Source organism: Ambystoma mexicanum, chromosome 5p (assembly GCF_040938575.1).
Source record: "Ambystoma mexicanum isolate Mex_15411 chromosome 5p, UKY_AmexF1_1, whole genome shotgun sequence".
In the NCBI taxonomy this organism is placed as follows: domain Eukaryota; kingdom Metazoa; phylum Chordata; class Amphibia; order Caudata; family Ambystomatidae; genus Ambystoma; species Ambystoma mexicanum.
The window spans coordinates 1,152,002,493-1,152,026,613 of record NC_090930.1 but is presented as its reverse complement, the minus strand read 5'-3'; the positions used below and the strand labels follow the sequence as shown (position 1 = coordinate 1,152,026,613).

Sequence of the window (24,121 nt, the reverse complement as noted above, 5' to 3'; positions counted from 1 at the left end):
GGGTGGGGGTAGAGAGAGCAGCGGGAGGGTGGGGGTAGAGAGAGCAGAGGGAGGGTGGGGGTAGAGAGAGCAGAGGGAGGGTGGGTGGGTGGGGGTAGAGAGAGCAGAGGGAGGGTGGGTGGGTGGGGGTAGAGAGAGCAGAGGGAGGGTGGGTGGGTGGGGGTAGAGAGAGCAGAGGGAGGGTGGGTGGGTGGGGGTAGAGAGAGCAGAGGGAGGGTGGGTGGGTGGGGGTAGAGAGAGCAGAGGGAGGGTGGGTGGGTGGGGGTAGAGAGAGCAGAGGGAGGGTGGGTGGAACGGGGGTAGAGAGAGCAGATGGGGGTAGAGAGAGCAGAGGGAGGGTGGGTGGGTGGGGGTAGAGAGAGCAGAGGGAGGGTGGGTGGGTGGGGGTAGAGAGAGCAGAGGGAGGGTGGGTGGGTGGGGGTAGAGAGAGCAGAGGGAGGGTGGGTGGGTGGGGGTAGAGAGAGCAGAGGGAGGGTGGGTGGGTGGGGGTAGAGAGAGCAGAGGGAGGGTGGGTGGGTGGGGGTAGAGAGAGCAGAGGGAGGGTGGGTGTCGGTAGAGAGAGCAACGGCAGGGTGGGTGGGGGTAGAGCGAGCAACGGCAGGGTGGGTGGGTGGGGGTAGAGCGAGCAGAGGGAAGGTGGGTCGGGGTAGAGAGAGCAGAGGGAGGGTGGGTGGGGGTAGAGAGAACAGAGGGAGGGTGGGTGGGGGCAGAGTGAGCAGAGGGTGGGTGGGGGCAGAGGGAGCAGAGGGAAGGTGGGTGGGGGCAGAGAGAGCAGAGGGAGGGTGGGTGGGGGCAGAGAGAGCAGAGGGAGGGTGGGTGGGTAGGAGCAGAGAGAGCAGAGGGAGGGTGGGTGGGTAGGGGTAGAGAGAGCAGAGGGAGGGTGGGTGGGTAGGGGTAGAGAGAGCAAAGGGAGGGTGGGTGGGTAGGGGTAGAGAGAGCAGCGGTAGGGTGGGGGTAGAGAGAGCAGCGGGTGGCGGTAGAGAGAGCAGCGAGTTGGTAGAGAGAGCAGTTGTAGTTTTAGAGAAAGCAGCGGGAGGGTGGGTGGGGGTTTAGAGAAAGCATCTTGGGTGTTTAGAGAGAGCAGCGGGTGGGTCGGTGGGTGGGGGTTAAGAGAGAGCAGCGGGAGGGTGGGTGGGTGGGGGTTTAGAGAGAGCAGCGGGAGGGTGGGTGGGTGGGGGTTTAGAGAGAGCAGCGGGAGGGTGGGTGGGTGGGGGTTTAGAGAGAGCAGCGGGATGGTGGGTGGGTGGGGGGGTAGAGAGAGCAGCGGGATGGTGGGTGGGTGGGGGGGTAGAGAGAGCAGCGGGAGGGTGGGTGGGTGGGGGGTAGAGAGAGCAGCGGGAGGGTGGGTGGGTGGGGGGTAGAGAGAGCAGCGGGAGGGTGGGTGGGGGGTAGAGAGAGCAGCGGGAGGGTGGGTGGGTGGGGGTAGAGAGAGCAGCGGGAGGGTGGGTGGGTGGGGGTAGAGAGAGCAGCGGGAGGGTGGGTGGGTGGGGGTAGAGAGAGCAGCGGGAGGGTGGGTGGGTGGGGGTAGAGAGAGCAGCGGGAGGCGGGGTGGGTTGGGGGTAGAGAGAGCAGCGGGAGGGTGGGAGCAGCGGGTCAGTAGAGAGAGCAGCGGGAGGGTGGGAGCAGCGGGTCAGTAGAGAGAGCAGCGGGAGGGTGGGTGGGGGTAGAGAGAGCAGCGGGAGGGTGGGTGGGGGTAGAGAGAGCAGCGGGAGGGTGGGTGGGTGGGGGTAGAGAGAGCAGCGGGAGGGTGGGTGGGTGGGGGTAGAGAGAGCAGAGGGAGGGTGGGTGGGTGGGGGTAGAGAGAGCAGAGGGAGGGTGGGTGGGGGTAGAGAGAGCAGAGGGAGGGTGGGTGGGGGTAGAGAGAGCAGAGGGAGGGTGGGTGGAACGGGGGTAGAGAGAGCAGAGGGAGGGTGGGTGGGTGGGGGTAGAGAGAGCAGAGGGAGGGTGGGTGGGTGGGGGTAGAGAGAGCAGAGGGAGGGTGGGTGGGTGGGGGTAGAGAGAGCAGAGGGAGGGTGGGTGTCGGTAGAGAGAGCAACGGCAGGGTGGGTGGGTGGGGGTAGAGCGAGCAACGGCAGGGTGGGTGGGTGGTGGTAGAGCGAGCAGAGGGAAGGTGGGTGGGGGTAGAGAGAGCAGAGGGAGGGTGGGTGGGGGTAGAGAGAGCAGAGGGAGGGTGGGTGGGTGGGGGTAGAGAGAGCAGAGGGAGGGTGGGTGGGTGGGGGCAGAGAGAGCAGAGGGAGGGTGGGTGGGGGCAGAGGGAGCAGAGGGAAGGTGGGTGGGGGCAGAGAGAGCAGAGGGAGGGTGGGTGGGGGCAGAGAGAGCAGAGGGAGGGTGGGTGGGTAGGAGCAGAGAGAGCAGAGGGAGGGTGGGTGGGTAGGGGTAGAGAGAGCAGAGGGAGGGTGGGTGGTTAGGGGTAGAGAGAGCAGCGGTAGGGTGGGGGTAGAGAGAGCAGCGGGTGGCGGTAGAGAGAGCAGCGAGTTGGTAGAGAGAGCAGCGGGAGGGTGGGTGGGTGTAGAGAGAGCGGTGGTATTGGTAAAGAGAGCAGTGGTAGGGTGGGGAGTAGAGAGAGTGGTGGTAGGGTGGGGGTAGACAGAGCGGTGGTAGGATGGGTGTGTGGGGGAAGCGAGAGTGGTGGTAGGGTGGGTGGGGGTAGAGCATGTGGTAGAGTGGGTGGGGTGGGGGATGTTAGAGAGAGTGGGGGTAGAGAGAGTAGGCATGGGGTGGATGGTAGAGAGAGGCATCCTCAGGAGGACAAAAAAACAGAACTGGTGCCGAAGGTAGCCAAGAACAGCCCACAAACCCACATATACCCATCATTTCCCAATCAAATTAGAGTTTGGTAGCCCAGTTGTGCATGAAATAGCCCAGTATGCGGGGAAATAGCCCAATATTGCAACCTTACAAATCATTGGAGCTAATATGATTAGGTAACTCCTCATTGGGTATCACAAGTCACATGAAAGACAGTACCTGCACACTGCTAACTGGGCTACAATATTGGCAATAGTTTTCGCCCTACCCTTTTGGGGAAAACCATACATTCTCCTTCTTATGTGAAAAGCTTGTCACAACTGGGAAGTTCCCAGATGCTGTTTGTTTCTCATGGAAGACAGTACCGGAATTGTATGACAAGATTATGGAGGCAGCAGGGTCTACTACAGCAGTCCATGGGGCAAAAATTCAATTTCACCATGGACATTTGGCTCAGTCGTCAGACTACGTGGCCTTCACAGCACACTAGGTAGCCTTATCGTCCTCTTTTAGCTAAGATGGGTCCCAGAAAATGCAAGGGGGCACCAGGTGTATGCTATTCGGCACCAGGCAACACTGTGTGTGCCTAGGGCTTCAGCCAGGGCAGACCCCATAGAGGAATTGACATCTGCGAGAATGTGGAGCAAGAGGATGCACAGTAGCTAAGGTCTTGTAGTTTGCATTTGGGCTTTGCTGCAGGGGACAATGGATCAAATGCCCTTGCTGCCTTACGAATTGGCAATACAACGCAGGTTCCATGCTTTGCACATGACCTTCACCTCAAGGACACACACGTCATCAGCTGTTATGAGCCTGTGAAGAGATGGTTGTTGTGGCCCAAAAGAGCAGCTCACAGCTCACATTTCAGCCTGGCTTAACCTGCTAAGAAACGCAAAACCTCCAGAACTAAGTGGCCACCTGTTGGTGCCCTTCTTTGCACATGTTGGACAGGCTAAGTAAACAGTGCAGTGACATCACAGATTACGGCAACACTCACAATGTGTCGCTCAGCTGACCAACATCAACAACATCCATGACTTTGCAGGTGATGCTGATGCAGAACAGCTCTTGAGGGACACACTTGAAACCTTGAGTGGGGATCCATGTGTAGTTGGGTTTGAAGGTAGCATTGTTTGACTGCTGGCTTCATTTATCAACCCTCATTTTAAGGTAAAGGTGGCCATTTTCCATCCGTATGCACGGGTGGAGGGGACCTCCCAAAAAATATAACAACATACACTGGAGAAATCGTACAGGCAGCAGGAAGAACACCAACCAGCCCAAATGTTGCCAACTACATAGGGAATGTCAAGCTCTCGAAGACTGACGGCATCAATGAGCAGTGCATTACTGACACCTGATGAAAACAACATTCTGAGCAGTGCAGGTGGTGCCTCCAGGGAGGGTACGTCGTGGGACACCCTCCTCAGTGACTTGGCATCTTTAATAGAGATGGGTCCTCAAGAGGGACAGACAGCTGTGACAAATGTTGGGCCATCAAGACCACCTGTGGGCTAGCAAAAACGCATTGGGGTGGTTTGAGGAATTGTAGAGGCATGCATGTGCCTGAAACAACACTTTTGTGGCTTTTGCCACAACCAAGATCTATTGTGAAGTACGGTTACCTCAATGGACTACAAGTTTAAAGGCTCCTTGGTCAGCAGCTATTTTCGAGTCGCATCCTTTTAAGCAGCACCTGCTCGTGCTCCCGTAGCTCAGATTAAAGATGCCAGCATGAGTGGTCACAGTGGGGATCTCTCTGGCAATTCATGGTTCCCCACCTGGGCTTTTCCTGGTGGATAACTGCAGTTCTGAGGCGGGAGACAGTGCTCACAAACCCTTCCGGGACTCTGCCCAATACACCCCTTGGGGGTCCGTTCAGGAACTTGGGGCTTGGAACAAGGGGCTAACAGCACTCTGATCCCCTCAGTACTGAATGCCACCTACGTGCCATACTCCTGAGTGTACATAGAGCTTAAGGATTGAGCTTCGGGGGAGTGTCTTGCGCTCAAGGTCAGTTCTTTCAATATGAAGAATATTTCCAACCGACGTAGCACATGTCAAGGTCAGTCCTTTCAAATGCGAAGAATATTTCAAACAAACATGACATATGTCCAATTCATATGAGGTATGAATGTTATTTATTTTCCAAAAGAACAACAGCCGACACGTGTTTCGACCCCTGGTCGTTCTCAAGGCCTAAAGTTAGATCCAATGTCATTAACGGCTAATGGTTGTAATTCTCTCATGAAACCACTTGGACATCAACCGTATTCCCAGAAGAAATAATTAACGATACTTCTTATTATGGAATAGCGAATTACAAGCAAACTGAATTTCAATGGACCATTTCTGGCATGTGTATCATTATATGGCCTTCTATATATGGGGATAAATCCCTGGCTTCAATTTATGGAGCAGTCCATTCCCGCAACGGAAAGAACTAACCTTGAGCGCAAGACACTCCCCCGAAGCTCAATCCTTAACTTATGTTACACACAAACTTTGTGGGAAGTTTGAGGGGGGAGGATTTGTTTTGCTGCCAGGATATCAGAACTAATTCTATAGGCTGGTTTTGGAATCAATTGAGAGTGGTCACGAGCGCACCAACAGGGACTGATCCCACATTTACAATTACTTTTCTGTATATAGAGCTTGACGCTCCAAGTGTGGCTCTTCATGAGTATTAATAATAATGTATCATAGTGTATAACAAGAACACTCTGCGCTCCTCACAAGCGTTGATGAAGCAGCTACTAGAGTGAATGTAATGGCTCATGGTAGTGATCAAGGGATCACGTGTTATTACAATGTATTTGTTACCCTTTCCGAGAACCTGTGAAAGAAAACCTGCCACACCAGAATGCTCAGGACTTGTATAGACTAAACAAACAAATTTGTGAATTAACACTCTAGTAACATTGTGAAGATAGATTCAAATGTGTTAATAAGACGTGAAGGCAATATGTATATCTACAGAATGTGTGTGCCTAGTTGGATCATTATGTGTGAATTAATAGGCAGGGTGTGTTTCTAGCAGGTGAATGACAAACCAGATTAACAATCATGCCTCCCAAGAAACCCCCTTCTCTCCGCAACCATTTTCCCTTGTCTGGCTGCCGCTTGAGTCACATGTGTTCTAAAATCAGATACTCTGGGCCAACCAACGTCAGGGGGCTGCATCCATACGACTTCTGTGATTGTGTTGGGGGTGTGACTAACATCAACTTGTGACAACAGTGGACCATCTACAGCAAAGGTGCAATTCACCTGTAAGAAGGGGGGACGATCCAGTACAGAACTGGTACAGCAAGCAGTCTGTCTGTCTGTGAGAGTTTCTGTTGAATCGATTAGCTGTGTTAAGTCCAAAAGAGTTTTTAATTATGTCAGGGCTATTGTCTAAGCACAGAAGAAGCCTTGAAACCTTGCAGTGTTGCATGATGAACAATTTACATAACACATATTAACAGGCACTTCATTGTAGAGGACCGTGGAATGCCATCTACTGAAGCCAACATACCAATTCGGATGACGACAATGATTTATAGCCTGGTACAAGACAAACATCAAAATGTTGTGTAGGGTTGTTTCTTGATGCATGCAATTAGGATGGCACCTCCTCGTCTCCCTTCTGTACCTCATTCTCCTACCTCTCAGGTACGTCCAGCACCTGCTGCAGCACCTCCACAGGCCCCTCCTGACTGTGGTCCTCTCCTTCTTGGCACACTCTCCCTGTTGTGCTGAGACCACTTCTTCCTCAATGCCCCAATGCTGACAGCAGCAGTCCTATACTCCTACTCCCGGGTGCTTAATGTATCTAGGCCCCTCCCACACCAGGTTCATGCCCTCCTGGCCCTCCACCCACTTGCTCTGTGGGGGCATCCACAAGAGGCCTGGGTCTCCCGACCTCTGTGAGAGCCTTCATGTGAGGCCCTGTCTCCCTTACATCTGTGCTAGTCTGAGCCTCTTCTCATGGCACTGGCCCTGCCTCCTATCCCACTCTTTCTGACGAAGCATCCCCCATTGCCCCATGCTTCCCTGCTCAATCAGAAGGCTGGTGATGTTGCATAGTCCAGGCTTGTGAACTGGTGCCATTGAACACCCCAATGTTCCCCTCCTCCATCAAGGGGTTAAGTATCCTCCTCTTCCTGTAAGGAGAAACACAGCTCCTCCTCTTCCTCTCCTCCTGCCTTCTTCCACTCCCAGAATAATAGGTATGCCAAAAGAGAACCACAAACTGCAAATGTGAGAACCGGGAGAAATCAAAAGTGTGGAAATATCCCCCAAAACCATGAAGGACAACACATTGAGAACAAGTGAACAAATCCCAATCTACTAAGATTAACAACACATCAAAAAACACTAGCAGCAGAACAGCAGTTGAGGAGAAGAAACGACAAATCTAACATGGAGGGCGAAATTGGGAAACAGTAGACAATGTATTTGGGGTATTTGTGTTTTTTGTGGCTGGGATTAGGGAGAGCAAATTGGTTTGGCTTTTTTGAGGCTTTTTTACGGGGTCAAAATAGGAAAAGGATGAAGAGAAGAGGGCTACCTTTTTTTTAAATGGGGAAACTAACAACACACTAAACACACACAAAAGGGTCACAACATGGGCAACAAAAGCATACCAGAGACCAACAAATTTGACAAATACCATCAACAAACTCTTAAACTCATGTAACCTCTGCTCAGTGAAAATGCCCTCCAAAAACCCTGCACATTTGAGCCTTCGTTTTGTACTCCACTCTCACAGCCCTGCATAACAAACCCACTAAAGATCATGAATTGCGCCTTTTCGAGATGGTTGAACTTCCTTTATGAGATTCGAGGGCTCTGAACAGCTAAGCAAACTCGACCAATTAGCTCAAGAAGGTTCCAATTGGCTGACTGATCCCGACGAGTAAACCCGAAATTGTGCCCGAAACCTGAGGCTCCTCAATGGACGGAGAATCATCATGAGAGATCCAAGATTCGCCTGCACCAAAACCCGCCCTGGTCTCACAGTGCAGGATGAATTACAATGTGGGGAGTAAAAATAACTGATGTAATATGGTTTCGGTGTTTAATACAAAATTAACCTCATACATTTCTTGATGCATACAATGTTATCTTGAGCCAAAAAGTCCAATTACAGTGCAAAGCTAAATATATTACATTTCTGAGGTCTTTTTATTTGTCATCGTGTTAACCTTTTAGTGAGCCATGTAAAGAGAATGAGTTAACCGAGATAAGCAATACAGGGAGTGTGTTACATTCAGTAAACCATATAAACAGATAATGACTGCACTGAGAGTGGCCATACCAGGTCGTACTTCCACAGTGGCCGTGTCAATGTCTGAATCGCCCCGAGCATCTGTGACCTTCAGGTGAAAGATGTAGACTCCCTCCACAAGGTTGGTTAGCTGTAGCACGGCATCATGATCTGAATTGTGCATCACATCCTGCAAAATAAAATAATAACGTACAAGAATGAGATGAAATGAGGAAATGGCTTTAGGGCACCATTGAATATCCTTCCCACTCTTGGGTAATTTTAGATTCAGCTAGTTAGACCCCCATTCCAAAAATAAATACCAGGTGTTAAGCGTCAGACATCAGCGGCCTCATTATGAGTATGCCGGTAATGGTAAAACAGGGTAATTTTCACGTACCGCCTGTGTGTGACCACTCCTCCTGTTGTTATGAGTTGGGAAAACTCATATGCATGATAACCACCTGCTTCTGAGTGCAGATAATATCTACACAAAATGTGGAGGTAATGATGCTGGCAGTATTACTGGATGCATGGAATGCTCCAATTGCAATGTCCATGGTCTGGCACCAACTCCTTGTGTGTAAAGCTTTTCGCTAAACAGAGGGCAGGAGGTCGATAGCTTTCCTCAGCTGGCTCCCTTCTTCGGAACAGCCTTCCCCCACCCTTTGTCTTGAGCAGGAATTTCTTAAATTCCGGAAGATCCTCAAGACCTTTCTCTTTACCTCCTCCTTCCATCCCTCTCGCCTCTTCTAATCTCACAGTTGCTTGTTTCGTGTTCAGGGCCCTTATGTATCTTCGGGGTCCTGACCTCCCACATTGAATCGCCCCAGCTTCTGTGTATCCTCAGCAGTTGCTTCAACTCGCCCTCCACCCTTGGAGGCATGCACTTACCTTACATTGCACTTGTTGCTCAACCATGAGCACCCCAGCATCTATCCCATTACCTCTCCCTTATGCACTTGCATGTTCTGAACACTTACAAGGTATAGACCTCTCCTCCTCCTTCCTGGCCTCAACTACTCAACTCCTCCTTATTGGTGACTTCAACATCCATCTAAGACTCTCCCTGTTCCTCCTATGTGCTCTTCCGTGACCTCTGCGACTTCCTCTCCCTTTCTATCCTTCCTTCTGGCCCGACTCACTGTACAGGGAACACGCTTGATGTTTTGATCTCCTCTGACCTCCACCTCTCCAACCCTCTGACCACTCCTCTCTCCTGGTGTGATTACTCTCTCCTCTCCTCTCATCTCTCCCTGTCTAACCCCCAGGCCAAGCCAACCCCAACACTGCCACCTACCTTCTCGAACATCTGGCCCATGAAGCATGTGTCTGTTGAGGCTTTCGCCGCCACCTTCTCTCCCCCCTCCGTCTCTGGCTGACTCACATCCTGACACAGCCCTTTCCTTGCTCTACTTGTCCATCTCTGATACTCTTGATGCTCTTGCCCCTGTCATGAGGATCCATTTGAAGCCCAAAGCCAAGTGCAATTCTTGGTACGACTCTGACCTAGCCACCCTTAAACGTAAGTGCAGGGTGGCTGAGAGGAAATGGAGGGCTTCTTGTTCATCCTCTGACAAACTGCCCTGTCGCCTGCCCCAAAGGCAATACCGCCTCTCTGTCCATACTAAGAAGAGAGCCCATATCCAAGCCTGTGTCTCTGCGGCCTCTAACAAACTCGGATGAACTCTTCAAAATCTGCAAGGAGCTGGCCGACCCTGCTGCAGTCTCTACCTCCCCCGTCACCTCCCAGGCCCTTTGCACGGCCCTAGCCTCTCACTTCATCTAAAAAACCCAGGACATCCTGTCCACCCTCTTGTCCCCCTGCCCCCTTCTCCCTTCTCCTTCTGTGAACTCTGGCCCTCCTGCATCCCTCTTTCTCGTCCTTTCCTCTTTTCTACCCCGATGAGGTCTCTAGACAAGTCTGATCTATGAAAGTCTTGTCAAAACAGGTTCCTCCCTGTTCCTCCAAAACCATCAAGGACCACATTGACACCCTTGCTCTTTCCCTGGCTGATTTCTGCAACCACTCCTTTGCCTTGGGAGCCTTCCCCTTCCCCTGAAGCACTCTCCTGTGCACCCTCTTCTCAAGAAACCCACAGCTGACCCTTCTTGCCCTGAAAACTATCGCCCGATCTCCATCATTCCTCTCCTGGGCAAACTCCTGGAAAAGCTAGCCAATCTCGCAGCTTAACCTCCACTCTGATTCTTTTGATTGTCTCCACGACCATCAGTCCGGTTTAAGAGCTGCCAGAAGCACAGAAACCGCTCGCCTGAACATCTGTGAAGATCTGCTCTCCAACCTTGACTCTAACATCCCCTCTGTCCTCATCCTACTCGATCTCTCTTCTGCCTTCGACACTGTCATCCATACCATCCTGCTGAACCGTCTCTGTGACAACCTTGGTATCACTGATCAGGCTCTGTCCTGGCTGACTTATTTCCTCTCTGGTTGACCCTCCGAGGTCCAACTTGGACCTTCGTTCTCCCTCTCTAACTGTGGTGTTACACAGGGGTCTAACCCCTCACACTGGCTTTTCAAACAATACTTGGCAACTCTCGCCTATTGCATAGTCCTTTTCTGCTCCAATATTCAATGCTATCCTGATGACACAACTCATCTTCAGGCTTCCCTCGGCCACCCCCTCTCCTTCTCTCCTCTCTGACTGCCTGTCTGCTATTCAGGATTGGTGTGCTGCCAACAATCTCTGCCTGAATGCCAACAAGACAGAGATCCTCCTCATTGGCACGCCTCCACCCTCCTTTCCGTTCATTCTCTGGCCGGCCTGTCATGGCCCTCCTCCTACACCCCACTTGCAAGGCTAAAAACCTCCGGGTCATCTTCGACTCCATGCTTTCCTTTTCTGCCCACATCTCTGATGTCTCTCAAAAGTCAGACTTCCTACTGCACCTCCTCAGAGGTATTGTGCATTTCCTCTCCTTCTCCCAGAAGCTCACTGTCTCTCTAGGTTGGATTATTGCAACAGCCTCTTTCTAAATCTTTCTGCATCTACTCTCCGCCCTTTGCAACTCAACCAGAACAGGACTGCGAGACTTGTCCTTGGCCTTAAGCCCTGGGATTGTATCTCTGCAGCCCTGAAATCTCTTCATTGGCTCCCAATGGCTGCAAGGATTCAATTTAAAACGCTTTGCATTGTCCAAAATACCTTCAACTGTCCTTCCGTAAATACCTTCCCTCTCGAGCTCTTTGCTCCTCCACCTACAACTCCCTCAGGGTCAGTCGCTTCTCAAAGAAATGAGCTGGGGGCAGATCTATGTCTTTGGCTGGGGCTTCCCTCTGGAACAGCCTCCCTGCCACTCTGAAACTTGAGGAGAACCATCTCCTGTTCCGGAAGCACCTCAAGACCTTCCGTTTGGTTCTGCCGTCACTCCTCCTTTCCCCTGCTGATCTGTTCTACTTTGGCATTGTGCACTTGGTCACCCTCTGATTTTGGGCCCAGGTACTTGCTCACCCTGCCACGCACCCGCACTGCCTCCTGGCTAGCCTTGCACTTGGGGGACTATCTGTATCCCTACAGTCCCCCCTTTCCTGCACTTATCAGACACCCCTTGTCTGTGCCTTAAACCTAGCACTTGACACTTGCTGGCTGCACTATCACTGTTGTTTTTATTCCTTTGTTCAGCACTTTCCCCCTTCCCTCTCCCCTGCACTTGCGCGTTCTCAATATCACAGGGCCTAGTAAGATTGTTGTTTTTGTTCTCCCTTGTTCCCCTCCCTTGCCTCGTCCCGCTCTGAAACACTTGTGTATGAGCTCCATACAAATAAAATATAAATATCAATAGTAAGTTCCCCCCCACACTGTATTCATTTTTTTCATGCAAATTGATTCTCATCCCTTTTCCCCTCCCTGTTGCCGTGTGGGTGCTTTGAAACAGTATTTATTTCTTGTATAAGTGCCTAAAAAGCGAACAATAAATACAATCAAATGAATAAACCATCATCCGGTGGTGATTTACCATTACCACTGGTACTAAATGTAATGCAGTTTGGCGGTACAAGCACTGTCAATAATGCCAAATTCATAATGAGGCCCCATGCATCAAAGATATAACTTAACAGAACTGGCACTGCCTGTTTGTTCTCAGTGGGCAGAGTTATTATCTATTCGATTTAGTTAACATTTTTCTGTAGCACAGACCTTGCCACATGAACAGTGGAACACTTTACTAACAATGGCATGGAACAGTTATATAACAATAAAACAGAGTACAACAGAAGGGGAGATGAGAGCTGTTGCGAAGAGAACAGTGCTTTGGACAGGGCATATAGTTGGAGTAGATGGGTGGCAAAGAGTATCTTTAGGGTTTTATCTAAGTGAAACTGGTCAGGAATTAGCTTAACAGCTTCTGGAAGCCTATTGCGAAATCTTAGACCAAACAAAAGAATGCCTGGTTCTTCAATTCCTTTAATTTAGAAATCTCAAAATAATCTGCTTCTGCCTGAAACACTACCGAAGCTCCTGAAACTTGATGGCCTCGAGATTTCCACTCCACGGCACGTCCTTTCAGACAACCGTGGTCCTATGCACCTCCTAAGGGACGCGGAACACTGCCTACTACCTCGAACCGTACATAACGCCTTTTCGGGTGCATCCCGCACTACCACATGCGAGGTGTGCTGTCTGTTTGCACTCTTGCTTGTCTGCATGTCCTCACAACCCTCATACTGCCACCTTATCATGAGATGCATCGCAGCCATCCCGCTCACTTCTTACCCCCCTCCATGCATGTCCTATGTGGCCCTTTGCCCCACAAGTGTGGCCTCCAAAACATGTAATCATCCTGTAATGATGCTATGTCACGTACATGCACCCCTGAGGTAACTCCCCGTAACAAGCAGTGAGTTTCCCCATGTTTGTATCTACTGTACCAATGATGTCCCAAACATGCATTCATGATGTAGCTCCCTGCAACAAAAGGCGAGCTTTTCCAAGTTTGTATCTATTGTACCAATGATGTCCTAAACTTGCATCCATGATGTAGCTCCCCGCAACAAGGGCGAGTTTTTCCTAGTTTGTATATACTGTACCAATTTTGTCCCAAACATGCATTCATGATGTAGTGCCCTGCAACAAGAGGTGAGTTTTTCCAAGTTTGTATCTACTCTACCATTAATGTCCCAAACATGCAATCATGATGTAGCTCCCCGCAACAAGAGGCACATTTTTCCAAGTTTGTATCTACTGTACCAATTATGTCCCAAACATGCATTCATGATGTCACTCTCCGCAACAAGAGGCGCGTTTTTTCCAAGTTTGTATACTATGTACCATCCAGGTCTTATGTATGCCTGGTTGGCAGTCATTGTAATCTGTTGTTTTACCAGCACCCTTGTTTCCGGACCGCCACACTACGAGTTTGCCTGCTGGGACTGTCGCACCCGGCAGGTCTGACCCTCCGGATGCAGCGGCCGCGGTAGGCAGACTGTGAGAAGCATCGCTAAGATTGCAGCCTATTAATCAGGTGTCTTAACTACACAGTGGGCCTCATTGCGGCCCTGGCGGTTCGGGAACTACGGTACCGGAAATGCTGACCTGGCGGGCAGACCGGCACCCGCAAGCAGAACTCGTGATTGCACCGGCACCGTTATCAACGGTGCCGGTGCAACCATGCTCCCCACCCCCATTCTGCCCTGTAGGGCGGAATGGGGATCGGGAGCCCGGCCATACCGGCACCCGCGAATAGGCAATTACCGGCCCATTCAACTCGTAATGGGCCGGTTTTGGCCCATTCGCGGGTGCCGGTAGCAAGTTTGCCGGTAGCCGTGTCTGTAGTACAGGCACGGCTACCACCAAACTCGTAATGAGGTCCAGTGAGTCTACTCCATTTGGACTTGATAACGCCTCATCAAATTAATTTGTTTTGAAGAGTAAGTCAACGGTTTTCCGAATTGCACATAGTGTTACAGTGGTAGAGTGTGAACATTTTATCTGCCACGTTGGTGCCCCTGAAGATGTTCTGCAAAATATTGTACAAAAAAGTTCCTAGAACGGAACATGTTGGGATAAGTTATAACCACTGTAATTTCAAACAATGTAGTAATACTAATATAAATTATATTAGGACCTAGTAGTCAATTGCAGATTTTGTCTAGTTAGTCGATTAGACTTATGAACTAAAGGGTGTTATGAGTACTGACCAACGCTGTTAGTATTTTTATGTTTTTTGCTAGGTGTACGTATTTAGAGATTCTGATGTTTTGCACACACTTTTTTGCTATTTCTTGAGGTGCGATTTATTGCACTTTTTATGTGTTTTTAATGATTTTTGTATAATATGAATAATGATACGAATCTATGGATTCTCAATATATGTCTCTCCTTGAGTAGGGGGATGTTGGTTATTGCATTTATTGTATATTGAAGTGACTGACAATGTGGTTTGAGGCATAAAGAAACAATACAAGGTTGTTGGGATCTACTGTTTTGTATTAAGCAAGTGTGTGAGGGAATGGTTCCAACGTCCTAAATTTTCCCTGTGTCTTCCTGTGGTTGGTAGTAAGGCTTTTCATGGAAGCACCGGCACCGTTACCAATGGTAGTGGTGCTTCCGTCTCCCCACTCCCAGAGAGTCCAATAGGACTCTATGGGAATGGGGAGTTACAAAATTCGGTGCCTGACTTCCCGCCAGTAGCACCGGGAAGTCAGGCACCGGATTCAATGTTATGGTGTTGGCGGCAACACGCCGGTTGCACCAGCGGGTTACCGCCAAGCTCGTAATGAGGCCCAATGTGTTAAAAGCAGCCAAGAAGCGGTTTTATTATGTCATTCCACTGATTTAGTTAACAATATTTACGTTGTTGACAAATATATTTTATTGTGCCTGGTCACGTAGGAAGATGATATCTAATGTTTGATTGTATTTTTAGAGACTGGAATTATATTTTCTTTTAAGCAATTTTATGTGAATCATGTGGAAGGTTGTTTTATCCTGATACAGTGAATTTTGCAGTGAATTGCATGCTGATGGTAATAACTGCCGAATAAAGCATTGTTTGACTGATAATTATATTATTGTAAAGGATATTCCCAGTGGTGGAGGCATTGAGATCAAGGTGAAATAAAACATGAGCATGTCACCATTTAATGCTCCTGTTACAGGTGTGCTCCAGCATAAGGTTGAATGCTTCACTCTGTTAAGAGTTTGGTGATTTGTATCCACCCATGAATGTGAAGAAGGTTGCACAAACACACATGCTGTGAGAGCAGAGGGAATGAGGACACGCAATTTGGGTCATCAACGAACAAGGACATAAGCCTTAGCTGATCTTTTGGTCCGAACACAAGAAATACATACAGGAAGAGTTCCAGTTCAGCAAATTCGCTAGCAATTATTAGAGAAGGTGTCCTGTGTGAGACCATCTGGAGTGCCCGAATAGGACACTTTATTAGTCCCTAGGGGAATTCAACATCTCATCTTGCTTAAATGGGTCTCCTGACAATGCTTCTGAATTGTGGGTGTGAAGAGCCAACTCAAAAGAAGTGCAGGAATGTATGAGGTCTAAAGGCCTGTTACTGCCTTTTAACACCAAGGTGGTTAGTTCCCAATAATTAGGTTCTTGCATTTTGGACAAGCATAGGTATGATCAATGTAGGGGCTGAAGGTCTGCCAGGAACATCTCTTGAACATTGCTTCACCGATTTCTAAGGCCTCGCATATAATGTTTACAAGGTCTCTCCAGTTGATGTTAAATCCATCCAGAGATGTCTTCTGTGTGCAGTCTGCCTGCTGAGTAAAATGAGTGCAGCTGCTGAAGGATTCCAGCACATGTTTAACTTACCAGCAAGGAAAAGTCATAGGGACATAGCCTTCCCATAAGAACTTCTCAGGAAAATCTCCAAATACATAACTGCCTCTAATTCGAGGACACAGCATGGTTTTTCAGGGACTTTCCAAACACTTTTTTTGCATATCATGCAGTCACTTTCCTCACCATGTATAGGAATCCTCATTAGGCTTCTTCGGCCATGCGTCTAAAACCCAGAAAAGACAATTTGTTTTTTCCTAACAATACCATGCTACAAAGGTAGTTGGCAAGTAGCAAAAGCAGATGACTCTAGAGAGTGAGCTTTAACAATATTTAAAGTTGGACCTTTCTTTTACTCCATTGAAGGTAGCAAGCAGATTACATGAACAATCTGTGTGCACCGGTGTTTTCATAAATGCAGCTCCCTGTGTTCTCGAAGTTGTTTAGGAATAAAACTCAATATATACAAACAAGAGACCCCGGGTTACAAATTGGGGTGGGTGACCCCCGGACCACTAAACACAACCAGAAAACCCACTCAACATCATGTTAGATTCACTGCAGATTAATTTATTGATACTCTGACACCATGTCATAATCTCGTTGCTTTTTCTCTCAAATGAATTACATAGCATTACTTTCCTCATAATTTAGATATTATTACGCTTTAATAAATATTTCATCAATGTTTTTAAAATTCATCACACATACTCACATTCATACAACTCACTCATACCTAAATTGCTAATTACAACACATTATCCCGCCAGTAAATCTGGCAGGATACCACCAAATGGAATTAATTTTACCTGCACTTGGACCGGCAGATTACAAGTGCTGGTAATGGTAGTTACTCACCATTCAATGGATTCCGATAGGACTCACCATGGGGGGGTTTGCTGGTAATACCTGCAATTTCTGCTGGTGGAATTACCTCCAACTCTTGGCTGGAGATAATTGCGGCCACCCCACTGGCAAACCTGAAGTTTGCCAGTGTGGAATTAACGTGCCGGTAAAAATGAAATAACTGGTACATTAATTCTGCGCCGACAAACTGCTAATGAGCCCCACTGTATGTGTGATGAATTAAAAAAAAATTGATTAAGTATTTATTAAAGCGTAATGTCATCTGAATTTTAAGGATGGTAATGCTAGGTCATTCTTTTGAGAGAAAAAGAAACCAGACGACACCATGGTGTCAGATTATCAATATATTAATCAGCAGTGAATCTGAAATTATGTCAAGTGGGTTTTTTGGTTATTGTGTTTAGAAATAATAGACAGAGGGCCTCATTACAAGTTCAGCAGTGTGGCAAAAAAGTGGCAGTAATTCTGTCAACACCACTTTTTCTGCTGGTAACAGAATTACCGTCATTTGTACCATATCACTGAATTTGCAGTTTGACTTTAAAGTGGAGGATTTACCTCCAGCATCTTGCTGGAGGTAATTCTCCACTTTGCTGTCAAACACTGATGGAATTAACACTCCCAATAATTCCACCGAAAACTCCATTGCATCCTTTCGAATCCAGAAAATGGGAATTAATACTCTGTTGCCACCACTTGTAATCCTGTGGTATATCCACAGGACTGAGTGGTGGTAACAGTAATTTATTTTGGGAGTTATTCAGCGTACACACACAATAAGACCCAAAGAGTTATGGAAATCTCCCTCTCAGTACGCTGCTCACAATTCCATTTGTTTCATCGAATTGGGCAGTTGTTTGGACCCACTGGGGAGTGGCGTTATCCTGGTGATAAACTTTTACAACCTTATTGCTTCAGTGGTCTTCCATCATTTCAAGGTTGACTTTATCCACCTCCTTGCCGAAACCCATGTAGATAAAGCTGGATGAGAAGGATGTAACATTTGAAGTCATACGTTGCTCTGCTCACTTGGGTGCAACATCTGCATTACCTGCAGTTTGAGTTTTCTGGGCTTGAGGTGAAGGTTCTCCTGACTTCGGTCTGAGATGAGGTGACTTCAATGTTTGACTGATTACCCCGTTGACATTTCAATTATGGCACACAAGTGGAAGAGCAAATCAATCTAGTGGTGGGCCTCCATTATTTGCTATACTTTGGAATTGAATTGAAACATCTGGGTATGCTCCCAGCACATTTAAATTAGTTTATGGTGTAATTAATTTATGGTGTTATTGAAAATGCATTCAGAATCTTAAGAGGGACAATAATGGAACGACAAGCTGTATAATCAGCAGATTTTTCCCTAAGGCACCTGAAAAGGGAACTACGTTGAGCATATTCAAATTATCCTTTGTGATCAATTTATGACATAGCATATTGTAAAGGAGTCTGTGGGTAGAGCAAAGAGGGTAACAAATTAATAAATACTGAAGAAGTCGGATCAGCAGGAAACAGCCACAGAAAAACTCCCATTGGTATCTCCAGCTAAGGGGCACATACGTCGAACGTAGAGTGCCTTGTGGCTTGAGAACCTGCTGAAGAAAAGTGAACAAGCCATTGCCCAGAACCTCTGATAAGGTAAACGAAGGGAAAATGTGGGAAGTGGGGAAAGGAGTGAACAGGGAAAGGATAAAGACACATAATAGGACATTCTCTTTTTTATGTATCATGCCACCCCAAAATCCTTTATCACTTCCTTTACTAATCCTAAAATCCTGTCTGCATAGTGGCAATTTGCTCTGCCTGCTTTATCCTTTATGCGAATATCATATAAAATTGGCAAACATATCAATGTGTGATCGTAAATCTAAAATCTGAGTGTGACAAATGTCCCAGCAACAGATACACAGCATGTATGCTGGTTGTGGAAGTCTTAGTTTGACTTGGGGATTCTGGGTAATACATACTTCAGCAAAGTCAAAGCAGGACATACCAAATGTAGCCTTAAACTCCACTCTTCTAACCCCAATCTCCCCGGCAACCAGATGCCCCCACTAAATACGGAATGCATGTAATCCTAGCACCCCACCATTGATCAAAAAGAATATGCTACAGCCACTTCTTACGGTTAGCACATCACTTTGAATTGTCACTTTCCAAAAGTTGGGCAATAGGAAAACACAGAGGTTATTGACTTTTCCATAGGATGAATTACTGAGGTGTGCCCTTTTCTCTGAATCAGAGACCATCTAGCGACACTTTGTATTTTCTCAAAGCATGTCAAGAAGCTGGAAGTGGACAAGGATTAAATGAACTCACCCCTGCTGCAGGACTCTGGCCATCCCGTATCCAGAGGTATGACACAACTCCTTGGTCATCGCTCGACTTTGATCCGTCTATCACCATGGAATTATTGGGCAGCACAATGATGTGACTACCACCAGCATATGCCTTGGGAGGGCTGTTTCTTTCTAAACCCCCAAAAGAAATAAAATAAAAAATGATTTTCATCAAATGCCTTGTAAAATAGGACACAAACTTCAACAGTTTAACTCACAGACAACATTATTTTCTAGAGACAGTTGCTTAGGCTTCAGTGCTGTTGTCGGCCTGATGAGAGCCTACAACCAAATGTTACCCATATGCATCCTAGTATTACAGCAAGTTTTCCTAAACTTGAATGGAAACATGAAAAAATATATCTACCATTTAAGGCATTGCTTGAAAAGACAATATCATGCTTTGCCAACATTTACCCCGATAACATGTTAACAAATGTGCAATCTTAAAATTAAATGCATATCTAGTTCCTTTCCTTTGAGGAATGCCATGCACCCGGGCTGCTTCTTAGTCCTGAATAAGACCTTGTTCTTGTGTCTTGGCTTCCTGATGGATGTGTACGGTGCTGCGGTTGCTCTTACATAGTCTACCCTTCATGGCAATGTCACTGTTTAATGGTTTAGCTTAACAACAACATTTTAAGTGGTGGGCTTGAAGGGTAAAGGGAATAAATTACATAAAACCCCCTGCATTGTCACCCAAGTGAACATATTTATATGTTTCTTTGATTACCATAATAAAACAAAAAATAAGTTATGAAGGGCATCATTAGAGTCTGGGTGGATGTCTTAGCAGAGATACTGTTGTGGCATTTACCACAGTCACCTGAGGTATTTATAAAAATCCACCCAAATAAATCTCACCACTACCCCAGTGGTAATGGCAGTAGCACTGCTGGAATACCACTTGCGGTATTCTACAAACTCCACTTGCTGTATTTTCTTCCTCTCAATTTCCACACTCATTTTGGGGTGAAATATGATAGTGTACATTTGTGGCTAATGCAAAAACTCTACATTTTTCCTATAGTACAAAATGGTTATCCCTGACCCTTTTATGAATTAAGGTAATTGATAAGCTACTATATTTCGGCAAGATGCCATAAAAGTCAAACATCAGCAACATATGACATAATCAATCAGTGACGTGATCTGTGATGTCATCACCTTGCATCACCTTGGTCATAGGCTGCACAATAGGTTGTGCAAAGTTAAGGTGGCTTTAGCTGAATTTCAGGGGTTTTGTTGCATTAAGATTTCACCTTAATGTCCCTGCAACTAAAGTGTTTCCCTTGAATTTCAAAGGTTTTGTTACAATGCATTGCTCACCTTAACGTCCCTGCAACTAAAGTTTTTTTCTTGAATTTCAAGGGTTTTGTTATTCCATAGATTTTTAGAACGTTTCCAGACCACTAGCATAGTCTTTGGATTGCAGGCTTTGAGAAATCACAATGTTTTTAGGCAATGCACAGTGAGATTAAATTATTTGCCATGGACCACACACTTTGGTTAAGCAGCTGCCCCAAGCGGTACACCCCATTCCACAGCACTGCCCATTTTGGCACGCCCTGCACTTAAACAAACCTCGCCAACGCCTAGTTGCGTTGCTTTTCTTTTAACTAAATTAACTTAGTTAATTTAAAAAAAACAGCCTTGTGCTACACAGGGCATACATTTCATACTTAGCCTATAATTTAATATGTTCAATGATAAAAGGATACGTATGAAACTTGTGAGAATCCAAACAATAACATAATTGTAGCATAATGGTTAAGTGCTGTGTCTCGAACTCCTGTAGACCAGGGTTCTCTAATGGCAGCATTCAGCATAGTTTTATAATGTTGCCCGGAGACTTTCTAGTCCTCTTTTGATTACACGTGCAGTGTAAGGTGGAATGTGTTGTGTGAGGGTGTGCATGCAACGCGTGTGTGTGTCTGTGTGTGTACATGGTGTGATGCTGTGTGAGGGATTGTGCATGCAGTTTGCATTTGCTCCGTGATGGCGAGTGCTTGTGTGTGCGCACGTGTGTGCACCCATGTGTGTGTATGCGAGCATTGTGAAAAATCGAGTGTGAGGTTTCAGTATCAGTGTGTGTGTGTGTGAGTGTGCATATCTCCATGTAATTCAGAAGATGCCCATCCAGTTCTTGGTTTTTTTGCATTGTGTGACTTTTAGTTTTGTTTTGTCCATCAGGTGTCCTGTACTACAAGTCCCAACATGCAAAGTAGAAAGGAAATCTGAATGATCATCTTCCAAATAACAAGGCACATGTAGCATATAACAATATATACAAGACATGTAACTTGGCTATATTCATGAGGCACGTAGTGTAGAATCAGAGGGGGGAAAAAAGTAAAAGAGTTTTTTTCAGCTGGGGCCAGTGAGAATAAGGGGCTGGAGAGGAGTGATTCCTACTTGCCCCCGCCGTTTTCAAAGTCTAAAAGTAGCACAATATATTAAGGGAATAATGGGACTGTGTGGCAAGCCCCTCCCTTGAGCTTCAAAGAAAGTCTTGTTTGTGCTGGCTCACGTGCAATGGAAGACGTGCAACTATTAGTAACCCATTGGTAGTGCAGCTCAAAAGACCTTCTTAAAATCATGGAGTTATTGGGTGAATGTTTCCATGAAGGAGGCCACATGGATCAAAGTCATACCTGTTAAGACTACATAGTCCAGAATACAGAGAGTTTACCAAAATATACTGTTTTAAAAAATGTAAATAAAAGTCTTGAACCTTGGTCTGCCAGAGTTCAAGGACTGCAATTCAACCACTACACCACCATGGCTTAGTGCTTCACAGTGCACACATTTCATATTTAGCCTACAATTTGATATGTCCAGGGTTCTCGAAAGCAGCATTCAGCACAAATGTGCTTTTATTTATTTTTTTCAGTTTTATAATGTTGCCCAGACACGGTGTAATACATGTCCCATCCTGTTTCATAATGTTGCAGAAAATACATGTTTTTCATGTTTAATCTATTTTCCAAAATTCAAAGTGCCTGCAGTTTCATGCCAATTGTGACCTTTTGCGGCAAAACATCCTTGCGCCGAGAGGTACAAAATGCAAAGTGCTTGCAGGTTCTTGCCACGCCAATTTGACCTCTCTCGCCAAAATATCCTTGTGCCGAGAGTTCCCTGCGCCCAACTGTCTGCGTCTAACTGGCTGCGCCCAAACGGGACCTTCCGCGAAACGGTTGCGCCAATACGGCATACGCCTAACTGGTCACGCCGAAATGTCATGCCCTGTGCTCCAAGCCCCTTGTTTTATGGCCATCTCTTGGTGACTGTTGTGATACATCGCACAACCCCAATTGCCCACATATACGCACAGTACTGCTTAGCTTCGAAGTGAAGAATATATATATATTATAGGGCAGCGATTGCTGCCCTATAGTTAAGGTGAGTTGGACTCCCATAGGAACCCCTTAAACGTCTATTGTTATTAACTTTTGATTTGAGAAACAGATTTGACTGAAATTTCAAAAGTGATTAGGGACTCACGCCTCCCAACCGACAGACTGCAATGTTTTGTAAAGATACATTCAAAAATAAGAAAGTTAATAAGAAGACAAATAAAATTGTTTTCCAAAGTTGCAACCCACTTCCCATTTATTTTCTCATAGAAAATCAAGGTCAATTTTTGCCAAAACGCACAGCCCAAACTGCTACACGGATTTGGACCAGATCCAAAACTACTTGGGCACGAAGCGTTAACTCGCGGTCCATGCTTGGTTTGTGGTTATTGCGTGCTGTAGTTATTTGCATATTTGACGGAGAAGGGGCCCTCTTCTCAAAAATAGATAGCTATAGCTCAGGGATTTACCCAAAACTGGGTGTTTTTTTTTATTAAACAGCCGCCATCTTGTTTTTCTCTCGATGTGAGGGATATTCGATGTCATAGCCGAGGATATTGGAAAATGAAACACAGGAAACAAGCCATTTGCAGGTCAAAAAACATGCAAATGCCATTAGGCTAAAGGTGGGGGAAGGCTAGAGGGCACCAATTTGGGAGTTGGAGAGGGTCTAGGGACTGAGTTTGCAACACAAATCTTTCTGTAGCCTCAGCTACAGTTGCGAATAGCCGACATCTCAAAGCAAACTGCATCACAGAAACAGTATGTGTTGTGGGGGGAAAGGGAGAGGGCAGGGGAGGTGAGGAGGCCATCTGGAGAGTGGGTGGGAGCTGACACAGATGAGGGGGGCACTTGGTGAGGGCCTGGGACGGGGGAAGCATTTTTTACCCAACCCTTTTTCCGATATTCGTGTCCATAAAGGACTACGGATAGCCAAGGGTATGTGTAGTTCAGTACCCGTGGTTACAGTTTTTAAAAAAAGATATTTATACAGCTATAGTGATGCCGGGGGGGGGGAAGAATCACTGGCCATGGCCAAACACAATTGCCTTTCAGGTCTCCCATCCATGCAGTAACCAGGACACACCCTGCTTGGCTTCAAAGTGAGGAAGCGGCCAGCCTCCTCAGGCCATGGTGCCCGATAAATGAGCCAAAGTTACAAGACCACCAAAATAAATGGGCTGGCCTTTCCTTGCTTTGAAGCTAAGCAGCATCAGTCCCACTTTGAAGCTAAGCAGGGTCAGTTCCGGTTAATGCATGGATGGGTGACCAAATGGGCATCATAATTATTATTTCTTTTTCAAACCGTGCTAATGTCTGTCCTTGAAAGTCTTGCCCTCAAAGACAATTTTTTGCCTTTTGCTGAATTGCATTCTGGTATTTGTAGTCTTCCAGTCAACAATAATACAAACAAATAGATATTTTTCCAGCACCAGTGAGTTTCCCATCCATGCAGTAACCAGGACTAACCCTGCTTAGCTTCAAAGCGAGGAAGGGGCAACCCCCTCAGGCCATGTTGCCTAATAAATTAGGCCATTTTACAAGACTACTTAGAGAAGCATAGCCTGGGGGGGCAATTCGACTTGAAGATAAGCTGGTTCGGTCCTGGTTACTTCATGGATGGGACACAGTCCACAGTCCTGAATGCAGTGTGTTTTCTTAGTTTTAAATATCTCATAACACACAGCCTCTGCATTATCTGCATTAAACCATGCTACTGTCAGTCCTTGAATGTTGTGCACTCAGAGACCATTGTTTTGCCTTTTGCTGAATTGAATTCTGGTATTTGT

The 24,121-nt window shown here is 46.9% G+C and overlaps 1 protein-coding gene across 5 annotated transcripts in view; it reads right to left on the bottom strand.

Moving 5' to 3' along the window:
* The window catches only part of KIAA0319 (KIAA0319 ortholog), an 806,237-nt gene that overhangs the window by 114,985 nt on the left and 667,131 nt on the right, over window positions 1-24,121 (bottom strand). For all 5 annotated transcript variants that reach the window (XM_069613622.1, XM_069613623.1, XM_069613620.1 and 2 more), the window contains 2 exons: window positions 18,956-19,107; window positions 8,054-8,192 (listed from right to left, as the gene is read on the bottom strand). In XM_069613622.1, coding sequence (XP_069469723.1) covers window positions 8,054-8,192; window positions 18,956-19,107 — 291 coding nt within the window. The remainder of the gene's footprint in view (window positions 1-8,053; window positions 8,193-18,955; window positions 19,108-24,121) is intronic.